A 15,181-nucleotide genomic window follows, 5' to 3' on the forward strand; every position below is an offset into this window, starting at 1 on the left:
TTAATATTCAGTTTATGAGCAGTTGTGATAATATTTGCGCAAACTTACATGACATTTTGGGTGGTGCGAGCTCCGGCAGCGGCCCGCCGATTGGTATCTGCAGGGGGGTGATGTCGAAGGCGGTCATGTCGTCCTCACCGCCGCCCTCGTCGTCGTAATTGATGATGTTTTCGCGCACGTCGTCGTCGGGCCCCGGATACTTGATATGCGCCTCGCGTCGCCGGTTGTACACCACGAATACCAAGACGAGGACTGTGCAGAAAAATGCGCCTCACAATTAGTATGCCGGCCCCGGCAGTTACACTCGTTTCATTCAACTTTCAGCCGTCGGCGAAACCGAAAGCTTTCAAGTCGAACTCTCGCACCGCCATTCACCCACCGCGCAGGCAACCGGTGGATTAGAGACGGACAGACACATTAAAATCAACCAGACCATCGAGATCAACCCTTCAGACGCGTGATTAATCTTCCCGTTTGATTTGAGTGCGTCTGCCTTCGTCGCGGAGTGAATAAGAATACAACAAGCCATCACATGCTCATTAGCGCAGCACCTACAAAGTGCTCTAACATTTAACATGTACATGTGTTGTGGAATTAAGTGAAATTGATTAATGCGCATGTTTCGGTTTTGCAATCAACGTCAACGCTTTTAGCCAGCACGTCGTCCCATTATGCCGGTATTAAATGGCAAATGTCACCAAAATACTTTCCTAGTTTGAAATGGATCGCTGAATCTGATTGCTCCTCTAGTCGTGTCATGGTGTTGGTTGGTGTGTTCGCCCATGTGGCGCAGACGTTTTCGTCAATAAGTCATCATCAATGGCAGCTGACGACTTAACGAAACGAAACAAAACGAAGCGAAGCGCGATTTTCGGTAATTTCGAAATGACATCACGTTCGTCGCTCGTCCTGCTGCTACGGCTGCTGATTTTGTTTGTTTCTAAATCGACGCGCGCCCGCAGCGGGATGAGAGCGCGTCCGCAAAGAAATTAATCCTCTCGAGACACTTCGCCACAATGGTAAAACTTAATATTTATCATTCCACATCGCGCGCAGTCGTGCGCCTCAGCCAGGCGCCTCCGCAATTTCTTCATGCCTGACGGCCGCTTATGAAAATTGGAGCAACGCCACTCTCAACCCCGCATTTCCATTCCCGCACATTCGCGCAAGTGCGCATTCAAATCTTATAAATAAATAAATTGCTTTGGACCCCGCGGGTGGGTCCCGGCAGAAATTTATTTAAATGCAAATACTGTTTTACCTCCTTCCCGGCACCATCATGTTCGCGTTCACAATTGCGAACAGAACAGCGTTTGAATCGATCAAACGTTTAAAATTGAAACTTTACGCTTTGTTCTCCTAGGTGATGTTTCATTCAATTAACCTTAACCCTTTTCAGCGGTCGACATCTTGCGTTCATTGATTGCAAAACACCGAGAAACACACGGGCTTACCTAGCAGCGTCAGCACGCAAATGATAAACGCGATGATGAAGTCCTTGGACGGCATAATCGCACCAGCGGACAGGAGCTCTAACTCACAATGGCCGCCGGTGTAGCCCAGCGGGCATACGCACTCGTACCGCACCGGAGGGTCGTAGTCCTTGCAAATGCCGCCGTTGATGCATGGCGTCCACATGCATTCGTTCTCGTTGACGCAGGTGCTCTCGTGGAATTTGTAGCCTTGCGGACATCTAGATACGGAGAGACATTCAGATGACTTACCGTCGCGAACAATCGATATGTAGCAGCAGCAGAAGATACCCATATTTCCATCTTTGCGACGACAACGACCGGTGACTGAGATTTGTTCGAATTTCACGGCGTTGTTTTGACAAGAAGAGAGGCCTAAATTCTAATCATGCGCATGCAAATTCTACTACTAGTCACTAGAGTTAGAAAACGTTGAACTACAATACACGCACAAAACCGCACTAATGCCTGCGTCGATATGAGTAATATTAATGGCAGGCGGCGTGGCAGTGAAGGCGGAAGTGAAACTTTCAAATTAAAGTTTAATTGAGTTTTGTTCTTGTGTGTGGCTGTACAAATTTCGCACGGGTCGATTTACAAAGGCTTAGATAAGTTTCTAACCTGTGGGATACTTTGTATCAAGGAAACTTTGACTTAGGCACCGACACTATAAAGTATATAGACAATTTTGAGCCTAGCCGCCATTAATCATTAATTGTCATCAGGGGACATCATCAAAATTGATTGGAATATCATTGATAAAATATATGTCAATAAATGTGTGTTACCGGTTTGGGGGAGATTGGATTTGTGTTGATCGCAGTACTAAATCAAAATTCCAATTGTAGCCACTGCATAGATGCATAATAATTGAATCTTGACGGTAATTACATGTGTCCTACGATGCTGTACCAATATCTGTCAATCCGGCAGCCTATTTGTCCCATTTGCCCTATTTGTCGAGTCACCGCCACCGGAATTAATGCACTCCGTCGCCATGTTTGCACAAGGTGCATCTCGTTCGTCGCGCGCATGTGAACCAAATAGCGACATGGATAATTGCGCATCCAGAGTGCAGTTATTAAACTCGACAGGATATGACGACGTTGTCAGGCCGCTGCATAACATTAAATTACAGTCAACCGATAATGAAAACTGCCGAACAGGTGATCGAATGACGCCATTTTGATAACGCCATTATGAAAAAGTTCAAGCACCAAGCACGTTTTTGTGTTTCGCGTTGATTGTTGAAGTGTGATTTTAATTCGTGTTGGGATGGCGTGTTGTATCGAGGACAATAATCAATCACTTTAAATTCGGTTGTCAACAACATGGCGACCAAAATGGCTGATGTGTTGTGCGCCAGCGTGCCGATGTGCTGATACTGAGGTCGTGGTGGGATTGTTGGGCGTTTTAATAGACCGACGACAGTTGAAACTCGAAGCGATGTGAAAGTGACATGTAATCGAACGCGAGAAAAACGAAAATTGTAGGCGTGATAAATTTCACCCTCGATTTGCATAAACATCTTCGATGTCATGACAGCCACACTTTTCCCAACGTCGCATTTTCATCAACCGCCACCACACACAATACAATACAATATATACCTAACCACTTATTATTCGCGCAATTCAACGCCTCTAACCGCACTCTAAAATATTCTACAAAACCCATGCGGCATGCAATAGAAGCAAAGAGATTCGAGTCAGTGAGCTATGGCTATGGCTGGATCTTATCCGACTAGGTGGGTGGTTGCTCTAAGAGCGTGAGAGATTCGGATTGTTAGTCTGGTGCTCTTACTGAGTATGATGAGCAAGCAGACGAGAATGGCGGCGAGCGCGCCCATGCTCAACTTGAGCGTCTGGCCCTCCTGAATAAGCTCGCAGTTCTCGCCCCAGAAACCATCCGGACAGATGCAGCGGTAGCGCAGCCGCGGCTCCTGGTTGATGCAAGTGCCGCCGTTCAGACAGGGCAAGTCGAGGCACTCGTCCTTATCCATGCAGTCCTTGCTATCAGGAGACATGACCCGCCCCTCTCCACAACTGCGCCGTTACCATTAGGAAAATAAACATTTATGATCAAAATGATCACACGATTTTTGCTCTAGCCGAGAATGATCTTGAATGAAGTGTGATGTAAATCGTGTGTGATGTAAACAAGTGAATAATTAACGAAACAATATCGAAAGATTTAAATAATTCATATAATCTACCTAAATTCGATGGTAATAAATGCTGCGCATCGTCAAAATGAGGTTATGCATTGTTTAAAAATCCGTGCTATTAATTTGATCGTATCCAGGGAGTACTAGTCCATTTCATAGACCGAAAAAGGGTTTTCGCCATGAATTGTCAGCCAGAATGTTGTAATCACGAGTCGGCTCTCCAGGCGTTGTTTGCCCAAGAGCCCACCGCGTCCCTTTATGGCTGAGGGAAATCTTATGAATATCAACAACATTACCGCGTACAACATCAGTAACACCAGATTAAGGCGCATAACGACGAAGTTATGTTTGCGCTCTGCATTCAACCTCCGTTACGCTTCCAAACAAATCAGCATCAAACTAGCGCGTTTAAAAAAAAAGATGCGATAAAAAAATATACGTTTTAATTTTGCATTTAAATGCAAACACGCAATTAATTTTTGGTCGTTTGCATTTTATGCACATTGTAAAACTCCAACTAGGCGACATAAACAAATATATAATTTGAATAAAATTCTTGACACTTTTTCTGATTCGTTTTCTCTGTGTGTAGCTCATTATGTAAACAGATTTTTTCGCTGTTTTCTTATTTCACTTGAAAAATAACTTTTTTTCTCGTTTGTTGTCCGTAAAGCTTTTTTTCTCCTGCTCTGCTTCATTTCTTATTCCGCATCCCTCATTATTATTTATGAATTTTGTCACTTTTCTTCGTTATGCTTTTTTGTGGTTTTGTCGTTTTTGCGGTGAGTCGCATTACGCCGCGCGCGCGGTTCGCTCGCAATTTTCCATTCTTACACCTTGCGTACATTCAGCACTTTTCAGCTGAGAATAAGCCGTGTATACGAGTACGAGTGCGAGTGCTTTTACGCGCAACGCAAACTTTTCCTATTAAACATTATGAAAGAAAGTATTAAACTTTTGTATTGCGAGAGACGAAGTAAAGTCAAACCAGCTACCGCAAACAGCGCGCAAAACGCAAAGAAAAAAACTTGTTTGTACGCAATGACGACACTAATAATGCACCTCATCAAAAATATAAACACATGCTTTGGATTACCTGCCTACTTTTTTGATGACTACCTTTGCAACTATATAATTTTTTTTCTAAAAAGCAGAAAAAAAGTTTTAACTTGAGAATATCATAATTTATGTGCGATTTAACCGATGTAATGTTACAAGATCTAAGCGAAAATTTCAAAATTGCCAGCCGTCGAGTTGTCTTCCCAAGTTATATTCTTATGGTAAACTTTCGCTTCACTTATAAGACGTATTCGCAAGTTAGTGCAAACAATTTTAAAGTCTCGACTAAACAACTAACAACCAACGTTCGTTCGTTGATTTAATACAGCGCGCATTAGCGACGGGATTACGTGTTATCGAGTTGCTAAATGCGACGAGCATGCAGCCAGCCATAACTTTGCTAATTAAATAAACGCCAGACGACTTTACCAATTTCACTCGGCTCCAATTACACGCGCGATGAATCATATCCCACTGTTTGTATCTTTCTATAATGCATAAACCTGTTACTTGCAGCAAATTATTAAATTTGCTCAATATCTCAAAGCAATCAGGCCGCACAGTCAAACTCCAATATTTGCATTAATCCAATTGACAGAGCTGATCAACCGGAAGCAATAAATTATAATTACATTGGATCTGAGCGCCTCATCTAATTAAAGTTTATCCCCGATGAATTACTGTCAATCACGTTCGATATTTTAATTCATCAATTCGGTTTTTCGTGATGGAACAATAATAATCGAGTTTTTCGTTGGCGCGGAGGTTTTCCATCAATTAATTGAACGTTTGATGCGCCATGTTCGAAATCGATCGAGTATTTGTAATCGTTTTAATTAAATACCCGCGCAATGGTGAAATTAATGAAATTAAACAAGATTTAATCGCGATTGGACTGGAAGCAATTCATCAAAAATTTCCCAGAGCCGGGATTCAACCAATTACATATTTATTTATACAAAACATAAATGATTTGCAAATTTCGCTGATCGTCATTGTAATTATTCAATTTGATTGTAATAGATCACTTGTACACAGGAAGACCGAATGGGTCATTCGATGAATTTGTCCTTGTACGCTGATGGTAATTGCTGTTTAGGTCAAACCACAATCGTTGCGAATGCAGACAATTAATTCTCGACTAAGCTATTGAAAGTACACAAACAATTCGCGCTGCTACGCAGAATGCATATAAACTGGGGAATGCGATCAAACAACAGGCAGAAATATACGAGTACGCCGCGACTGTAATTCACACCGCGGAAAAACTAAATTGATATTTCATAGTCGCGCATTTTATTACAAACGTTTAAAATTCAATTGCAAAACGCATTCCCTGGTGATCGTCGTCAAAATTGAATGTTTGCTCGCCACAATATCGAATTCGTATAACAAACGCGCTCTAATCGCGTTAAAATCTGCACGATAAAAACGCGCTTTTGTGCACATTTCACTATAAACTTCCAGCCGTAAACTTTCGACCACTTTGCCTCACTTTTGTCCACTTTTGTCTAGTTTAAATTGCAATTTCTGCGAACAATGGACGACGCCGCATCGCCATCGCATAATCGAAAACGTCGATAATTCGTTTTCCGCGTCATTTTTCGCCACTTTAAATGCGCACACTGATTTCTCGTCGCAACGCTTAAAGTTTTGTCGAGTTCTTCGAGTTTCCACACGCGCGCGCGCGCTTCGTAGTTGGCACAGTGTATAATTTTCATAATTTTTAAATTTCTTCGTTTTTCGGGCGCGCGCGCCGCCCCAAGATTTATGCGGTTTATTATTCACGCCAAAGATTTAAGTCATTAATAATGACGTTAAAAGCTTAGTTGAGCACACAGCGGTGGCGGGCGATGGTAGCCGCTTAGCAAGATGACGCCTGCGGTTAAAGTCGATGGCGCGTCGCCGTCCTTACTCTGCTCACTACTCTCGCGCGTGAAATCCCCGTATAGTAGTATAGTAGATAAATTCGTTTTATGTTTCGGACGTAAAATATTTCAATAAGCCGATGGCTGGAAGTAAAGGATTATTAAAGTTCTCCAACTGGGATGTAAATCCAACACAAAGAGCGCACTACATTCTTCAAAATTATTTCATAATGGAAAAAACTTTTAAATTGTAAACGCGAAAAATAGATCCGTCGGATTTAATAATAATGAAATGCGCTTTGATATTAACTGCACATTCCACCCTACCAGCATGCGAATGTTCACATATTCACAGATAACCAAATACCAAAAATCGAGTCCGGTTCACTCGTGCACATAACCTATTTTTTGACCTCGTCCTCCCATTGAGGTGTATACGAAATGTTCGCGCGTGGCTGCCACATGCAATTCATTCTATAATAAACTTTTGACGTTATCTTGTTGCAAGCCCGCTTGGGTACCGCCGGCGCCCGCTAAAATTGATTTATATGTGCGCATGAAATATTGAATATTACATAAATCGCGACACGGGATGCCAAACAATGTGGTCGAGTTGGGTTTTTCATCAAATCACAATGGCGATTCGCGCCACCTCGATTTTATGACGAGTTTTCCTTCAACAATAATTTTCAATGATTCCGTTAATAAAAATATATAAAATAAAAAACATTTCGACAACAATGCTGCACTCTCGAGTATAAATACGAGCTGAAATAATAATTTATACGTTGCCACCGCAAATAAAATCGTTCATGTGTTATTCACAGCGAGTGTACAGCGAATGCAGAGGTAACTCAAACAAATCAATCGGTTTTATTTTATTTTTATATGAATTCCCAGCGGCATAGTTTACCAGCATAAAATAAAATTTGATTCGGAAGCAATTTTATGCCGCTGCTTGCGCTGCCAATTATGAAATTTGATTGGATATTAATATAATCCAATTAAACAAACAAACATAAAAACTACACCCAATCATTTTTATCGGCCCGCGGTGAAACGTTCAATTATTTATGTTAAATTATTCACGCGGCAAATAAAAATTCAATTACTTGCATAAAATCATGATTAATTGTTTTAAACGTTTTAATTCCGCGAAATTAATAGCGTCAGATATAATAGTGACTAATTAGTCTAGCGAATGTGCGCGAATCAAAGTTAGAATTTTATCTGGCAGGCAACGCTAATTAGCCCGATTAAACGTTCGCGCCGGCATAGTTGGAATAACAGTTAAAATTGTTTTTGGAAATGATTCTAGTTCATGCTGCGACGGAATCGAAATATTCCGCTTATGCCGCCGTCAAAAGCGATGGGCGAATTATTAATTACGAAGAGTAATTATATCTAATAGGCGTGCATGCAACGCCTAATTACCTTTCACGGCGATTGTTGTAATCGTGCTGCCACCGCAACCAACCCTGAGGGTGTTACACTTCATCATTCCGAAACGTACGCCTTTAATTAGATACAATTATGCCCGGGGGCGTGGAAAAATAGTCCCCTTTTGGGTTTTCCGAGTGTGTGCAATAGTTGAAATAGTGTGCTGGTAGCTCGGTAGCTAATGCATTTTCTGAAATATTTTCGCTTAAATTAACATTTGTTTTTCACGTAGTAAACTTGCTCGGCAACAGCATAAAGATCGGGCTTGGTAACCGGGTTTTCCGGAATGTTGCTTGTTTAAAGTCCAAACGGAGGGATGAAAATAACCGTTTTTCGCTAGCGGAGCGGCGAAAACTACAACAACGGCACATAGATTATGCTAGTTTCTTGCTCGCATCGCTCTAAATTTTCGCGCTCGCGCTGTTGTCGTCAAGCTGCCGGAGCTTAGGGCTTCGTTGGTGGTGTGGGGGCGGATTGTGGGTCCGCGCGCCGATGTCGCAACGCATGACGGCACGTAATAACACGAAAAACCCTCATATACTCCGTAACCGCCGTCGCGCCAAAGGTTTTTCCCGATGCCAAACGGCATTAACCGCGGCAGAGCCCTCGCGCGTCCCTTAAAAGCCGCTACGGCAATAATGAAATAAATCGTTCGCGCGCCGCCGCCGCCGCAAAATGTAAAATATACGCACATAGCGTGCGCACGTCGCACACCGCTGTCATAAATGCAAATGGAAACATGAGCGCGCTGCTGGCCGAATAAAAGTTGATAAATTTTTTTCCTGCGGGGCCTACACAATTTGTAGTTGGCTATCACCATCGTCATCGGCGTTGGTTAATAATGCGTGCCGTTGCCGTTAAAGATTTCTATTATCGGAATAAACAACGGCTGTGTGCGGAACGGATTTGGAACGGATTTAAACAAATGCGTATGCCATACATCAGCCGCCACCGACATCGCCAACGCAACGAGAGCCTCGGGGCTCCGCTGCGCCGCAGGCCATACATTTTTACATTGTAGCCATAAACTTGTTTCACAACGGACGTCATTCTGTTTAAAACTTCAATATTGATGCAAATTGTGAGGCAAAAAATGTCAACGTTTCAGTATTTCACGCAGAAAAAATAAAAATTTAATGCGCAGCATTTATTTTCATCAAATATTTCGTATGATGAACTTCATCAAGTTAATCGTGTAATCGATGGTCGGGGGATAAGAGTAAGAGTAAAGTATAAGAGTCAAAAACTCAAAGGGGACGACATCCGAGCGTTAATTACGCGTGAAACTTTTCGTCACGATTATAAATTATAATTTCACGGTCGTAAACAGAATGTAAACTTGGTAATGAATAAAGCGACCGCACGGCCGCAAAGTAATGAGGCTTTTTTTACTCTGCCTGCTCACACCATGCATTCATAAATAATCCCTCTTAAAAGATGAAAACTTTATGTTGGAAGAAAAACAAATGTAGGTTACGTATAATTACCAAAAGGAATATCAAAGAATAGCGCAAACGCAGAAGAAGACGTTTTAGAAAGTTATAGTTGTGTTAAGAAACGATAAGATTCGATTGTAAGAGAAAACGTAATGGAACACAATGCAAACCATAGCAAAACCAAAACCAAACCAACGCAAACCGCGCGCGCGTTCGGCGTAGAAGAACGAAAATGCGAACCAAATGATAATTGGTACGAAATCAGTAAGTTGGTAAGATGTAACTCAGTGCCGCCGTTCGCATGGATGAAAATCATAAATATTAATTGCTTTTAAATCCTTTCTCGCCCAGGCGGCTCTTCGCCAGAAACAAATTATGAAATGATAAAAAAACCGAGGCGTAGACTGTGCGTCTGTGCGCTGGTCGTAAAATTGAATACACTTCACTTCACCGAGACTGAAAGCCGAGAAGGATGTAGAAGCAATTATTCTCTGCGAAAATAACGATTCGTAAACGAAATGAACCAAACTCGGAAGAGTGCTGTTTGTTGTGTTCGTTTTCGTTTGCTGTCGATGGCGCTACATATCGAATGAGTGGAGAAAACAGGCCGAGAGGCGGAAAAATAACGTTGACTCACGTGCACTCGTAGTCGTTCCACAGATCGACGCACTCGAATGGCTCCGGACAGATCACGTTCGCGCAGGGCTTATTGGACGGGCAGTTCTTCTCGAGGTTGCGCGCCATCGTCGCCTGACCCCATTGCGTGCCGTTCATCGCCGGCGGCAGCGGTAAGTGCTTGCCCTCCAGCCTGATATCGTCCAAGCATCCTGCCAGAAAACACAGAAAAACGATTTTCAGTAAGCCCTTCAGACTTGATCCCACTTTGCAGTATATATGAGCGTTTAACCAGCAGTTATGCCGGGTGTATGAGTGTGCTGAGTGGAATTGGCAAGCGGGGCAGCAGTGAAGAGGTCAGATTGTTAAAGGGGGGTTTAAGGATTTAATTGAGTGTACCTTTCTGATAATCCGCATAGACCTCGAACGTCCGCACGCCGGTGTACTCCGCTTTGCCACCAGCGTAAACTCCCTCCTGCTTGTCGACTAGCAACCATTGGTGACCCACGAACGTGAAGGTCTCATTGTAGCGACGTCCTTCTCCACCATCCAGCTCCAACGTGGCGGCTGATCCGTATCTGCTGACCCGCGCAACGTGCCATTGCCCATCATCCACGGCGACCGCGCTCAACCAAATGTCGCGCTCTTCGGTACGCAAAGAATTCAGGTTGTAGCGGAAATGAAGGCGAGAGTCTTTGATTTCCAAAATACCGTACTCGCGGTTATGCTGGTCGGAAACGCGGAAGAGTTCGCCGTGCTCTTCACGGGTCCTAAATCGCAGCTGAATCTGCGTGCTGAATCTATCGGGCTCGAAGCTAAGCGCGTACTTTACATACGATTGTGGTTTGAACGAGGTCGGAATCGTCGGTATCGTGCATGCCGGACCCGTCCAACCAGGCTTGCAGTGGCATTTAGCCTCGTTGAAAGAACCAATGCACGTGCCATGCTCCCAGCAGCGCGATGTGGTGTCAGAACGACCGCACATCTCCTCGGTCTGGGGGCAGCCCCCAACACTATTCCGCGACAAGCCGGGAACGCCCAGGTCGTAAAGCTTTGAATTGTGGAATAGATTACGAATGCAACCATCAAATCCCTTCGCAGCGGGCATAGATTGCCAGTGGTACGTCAACGGATCAAACTGATCGACAAATAGCCCTCCGATTTGCAACGGGGTGTTTACGTTGAGATATTCGTTGAACGGCGGTATCGTGCCTTGAGCTTGACAACTGCTGTCATCAAACTCCGGTGGAGTGCCATCTTCCAATTCGGCAATATCCGCTGACTTGCAAAAATCAACAACCATGCGCACATTTTCTGTGTCCCAGAAAATGTCCAACCTATGCCATTCGCCATCATCAAGAGTTTTCTTTGTCTTTACCCGAAGTTCAAGAGTACCAGATCCAAAGTCAATGAGCAAACGTGGGTAACCCTTCTCTAACTCAACTGCAATGTAGTCAGAGACCAATTCCTCATCTGGTTCTGGAGGAACAATCGGGCCGTTGTACAACAGCAAACCTTCTTGCTTCTTGGTGACAAACTCAAAGTGCAAGTGCGATGTGTCGCACATTTCCAGAGGTGGATACCAAGCCCAACCATTTCCTCGGAAACTCCTTGATGTTTGCTGGCAACGTGGTCCGTTGTACCCAGCTGGGCAGGAACATGTCAAACTATAGCGGGTTTCCATGCACCGTCCACCGTTGTAACACGGGTTGTTGCGGCAGTTTTCCTCTTTGCTAAAGTTCCTTGCGCCACAGGTACATTCTGCTAATACATCTACGCGCACGCCCACTAGTGAGGTCTTGTTAGCATTGACCATGTACGGCAAGGCACTGATATCCAGCGTGTTGGTGCACGAGCCCTCGCACATTTGATTCTCGTAGAGGCATTCATCAATTCCCACCATTGTGATGTTTACACCCACCTCGCGTTCGATAGCCTCACGATGCATCAATACAATACCGTTTAGACGGACGGGTTTGAAGAAGGGCGTCCCGCGTGCACTGAATCTCACATCCGTCACAGGCGGATGTTTCCTCCTTAGCTGCACACTAAACACATCCACATTTTCGCGCTCGGTTTTCAACAGTTCCGCAATTTTATCCTTAAACTTCTCCGCCTTACTCTTTGATAGCGACTGCGTTTTGTAGTTCCATATCCGGATGAAGTCCTCGTCTGTGATACCCGCTATCCGCACCGAGCCCGAATTTATCACCGCTTCGTGTGGTATCTCTTTGACAGTAACTGTGACGTTTGCGGGTACATCGGTCTGCGTGTGCTTACGATCGTAGACCTTAAACCGCAGGTGGTATTTCCCGTCGCGCGTGCCGTGCTTCATTGATATCATACCGGTGTCTTCATTGAGTTTAAAACGCGGATGTTCCGTACCCTCCCAGTAGAATTTCTTATCCGGCAAGTCCCAATCGTCCAGGTCATACACGTACACGCGCCCAATTTCAGTTTCCGGCGCTTGGCCTTGATAGTTATACACGAAAATATCTTTCGACCCGGGCTGCATTTTGTTATCGTTGACGTCACCAATCACAACGGTCAGCGTGCTAGTACCCGTCATCGCAGGGTTACCGTGATCCTTGATCACAATCGGAATTAGATATTCCTTTTGCTGCTCGCGATCAAACGAGCGCAGCGACGACACGATCGCCATACCGTCACCGTTGGCACCCTCTGAAAATAATAATCGCGGAGGATCACACAATAAATCCGGAAATAAAAACAAACTGTGTACTTACTTTGATCCTGTTCGACTTTGAACGACGCTCGAATAATATCATCCGCGCCGGGGTCCAGCCGGAATTGGAACGGTGGGCCGTTGCTCTTGGACCGGTCGTCATCATCGGTTGCCAATATCTCCACCACCTTCCGGGGTGGAATGTGTTCAGGAAGAACGGGGCGGTAATCTTTCAGGAAGGACGGCGCATTGTCGTTGATGTCCTGCACGATAACGGTCAGTGTGGCGGTGGCAGTTTTCGGTGGAACTCCATCATCAATCGCAAGAATTTTGACCTGATGCCGAGGAGTGTCCTCCCTATCCAGGGAACGCTGAATGCTAACAGTGCCTTCTTGATTAATTGAGAATTGCCGCTTTCTATCTGATGTACGATCGATGGCATACGAGACCTTACTCTTACCACCCTGGTCCGGATCGGTCGCCTTGAAAGTTTCTAAACTTTTTCCCACCTCGGCATTTTCAAAAACTGACACTTCAATATTCGGCCGTTCAAACTGGGGTTTGTTATCGTTAATGTCACGCAGCTTGACAACCACCCACGAGTAAGCTACGTGGTATTTATCGTTGTCATTGTCTTCGCCCTTGTCGTTCACCTGTATTCGAAAACGGAAACCGTTGCTCTGCAGGAGATCTTCGTAGTCAAGAGGCTGAACGATTTTCAGCGAACCGGTGCCGTCGTTATTGCGCACCATTGTAAATTTGTCCGCACCGTAACCACTGTTTTCAATCACCTTGTACTGGAACTTGTTCGTCTCATCCTCGTCATGCACGGTTACTGTCAGAATCGGCATTTCGGGAAGGTTTACTCCATCAGTCTCGTCCACCTCGGTAAACCACTCATCTTTAGTAAACTGCGGCGGCATATCGTTTATATCTTTCACACGTATCGAAGCTGTCCCTGTACCCTTTAACCCCCCACCGTCCATCGCGACAACCTGTATGGAATAATCAGGAGTACGTTCGCGATCCAAGCAACACACAGCCGTCTTAATGACACCAGTCTCGGACTCAATCTCGAAAATCGGAGAACCTGTTTCTTCTTCGATGACATTTTTCTCAATAGAGTAAACCAATCGTGCGTTGGTGCCCTCTGACGGATCATCGTAATCCACCGCGGTCATCGTCATCACCACCATGCCAGCTGTACCATTCTCGGTGACGTTGCCAAAGTACACACCCTGGGGGAAGATGGGCGCGTTGTCGTTGATGTCCTTGAGGTTCACCTGCACATCAGCATAGCCCACGAGACCCTCGCCGCCTTCGTCCTGTGCGAACACCGTGAATCTCCATTGGGGCCGTCCGTTGGGCTGGTCGCGGTCCAGTGGCTGTGGAAGGAAAACACGTCGCATTGCATTTTGGGCGTTCCAGACACGTACACGAGAGATTACGCGGCGGATAACAACAACGGCAAAATGCTGTTTTGCTAGTTCGCACGTCACAACGATAAAAACACGAGCATTAAATATAAATCAAACGGTAACCTGCGAGGGGAGGTCTCCGGAGAGCCCAAAGTAAGAAAAACGTGTCCAGGCGCGCAATGAAAAGGACAAATTATTTCGGCGCCTTATTTATTCGGTTGGGAGATAAATGCACCTCGGACAGACGGGCATGAACACAAACTATTTGTTCCAGGCATGAGGGGCGGACGTTGATAGCAAGATGTAATAGAGATATAACAATGAACAATGAGAGATCGTAGGACGGTCGAGTCCAAGCCGCGAAATAGCCTAATCCTTTCACGTCAGCTTGAAAGGCAGTCCAAGGCCGTAGCTAGGGAAAAATACGCGACGCATTAATTTCCAGTTTTTTCGCAGTCGGAAGGGCGAATGCGCGAGCATTCATCCGACTTCCGTTACATTATCAAACCTATGAAAAGGAGATAAACGGAGCATTGATAGCTCACGCGCCGGCGCGCGCATAAATCTACGAGTATTGGTAATTTGAAATTAAATCCTCCGAAATTCCTAGAGAAAAGGCAAAAATGCCTCAAGCAAGGAAATATTCATGAGTTATCCCGAAAAGTACAAAGATTCCCTCTACGCTTCACGGAATGCCGTAAGTAAGTTCCGGTATATTTCTAAATGTTTGAGATAAATATGGAAAAAGTCGAATAAAAAGAATTTCCCGTTACGCCAAGGGCTTTTCATCGCCTATGAATAAATTGTGCAAATGCCTATGAAACTTACCTTCAACACGAATATCTCGCCGGTGGTGCGGTTGATGTCGAACTTGCTGTTGGCGGGATTGTCCGGATCGATGCCCTGGCCGGTCAAGAAGTAGACGATATTCTGCGGCCGGTCCTTATCGCCGTCGGTCGCCGTCACCTGCACATTGCGAGACAGCACCAAGTCAGTCTATCGCTCCGGCGCGTTGATACA

The 15,181-nt window shown here is 44.8% G+C and overlaps 1 protein-coding gene across 8 annotated transcripts in view; it reads right to left on the reverse strand.

Annotated features, from left to right (window-relative positions):
* The window catches only part of CadN (neural cadherin), a 133,814-nt gene that overhangs the window by 4,722 nt on the left and 113,911 nt on the right, over positions 1-15,181 (reverse strand). For 5 of the 8 annotated variants that reach the window (XM_065308383.1, XM_065308381.1, XM_065308384.1 and 2 more), the window contains 6 exons: positions 14,990-15,127; positions 12,805-14,128; positions 10,457-12,739; positions 10,080-10,269; positions 3,276-3,517; positions 49-252 (listed from right to left, as the gene is read on the reverse strand). In XM_065308383.1, the coding sequence (XP_065164455.1) occupies positions 49-252; positions 3,276-3,517; positions 10,080-10,269; positions 10,457-12,739; positions 12,805-14,128; positions 14,990-15,127 (4,381 nt within the window). Of the gene's footprint in view, positions 1-48; positions 253-1,454; positions 1,694-3,275; positions 3,518-10,079; positions 10,270-10,456; positions 12,740-12,804; positions 14,129-14,989; positions 15,128-15,181 lie in introns of those variants that run through there. The other 3 variants (XM_065308385.1, XM_065308387.1, XR_010549327.1) reach the window with 2 other exon arrangements.

Source organism: Atheta coriaria, unplaced genomic scaffold (assembly GCF_025399875.1).
Source record: "Atheta coriaria isolate IRGN ID8LTWV9N9 unplaced genomic scaffold, Caltech_Dcor_3.1 hic_scaffold_7_pilon, whole genome shotgun sequence".
In the NCBI taxonomy this organism is placed as follows: domain Eukaryota; kingdom Metazoa; phylum Arthropoda; class Insecta; order Coleoptera; family Staphylinidae; genus Dalotia; species Dalotia coriaria.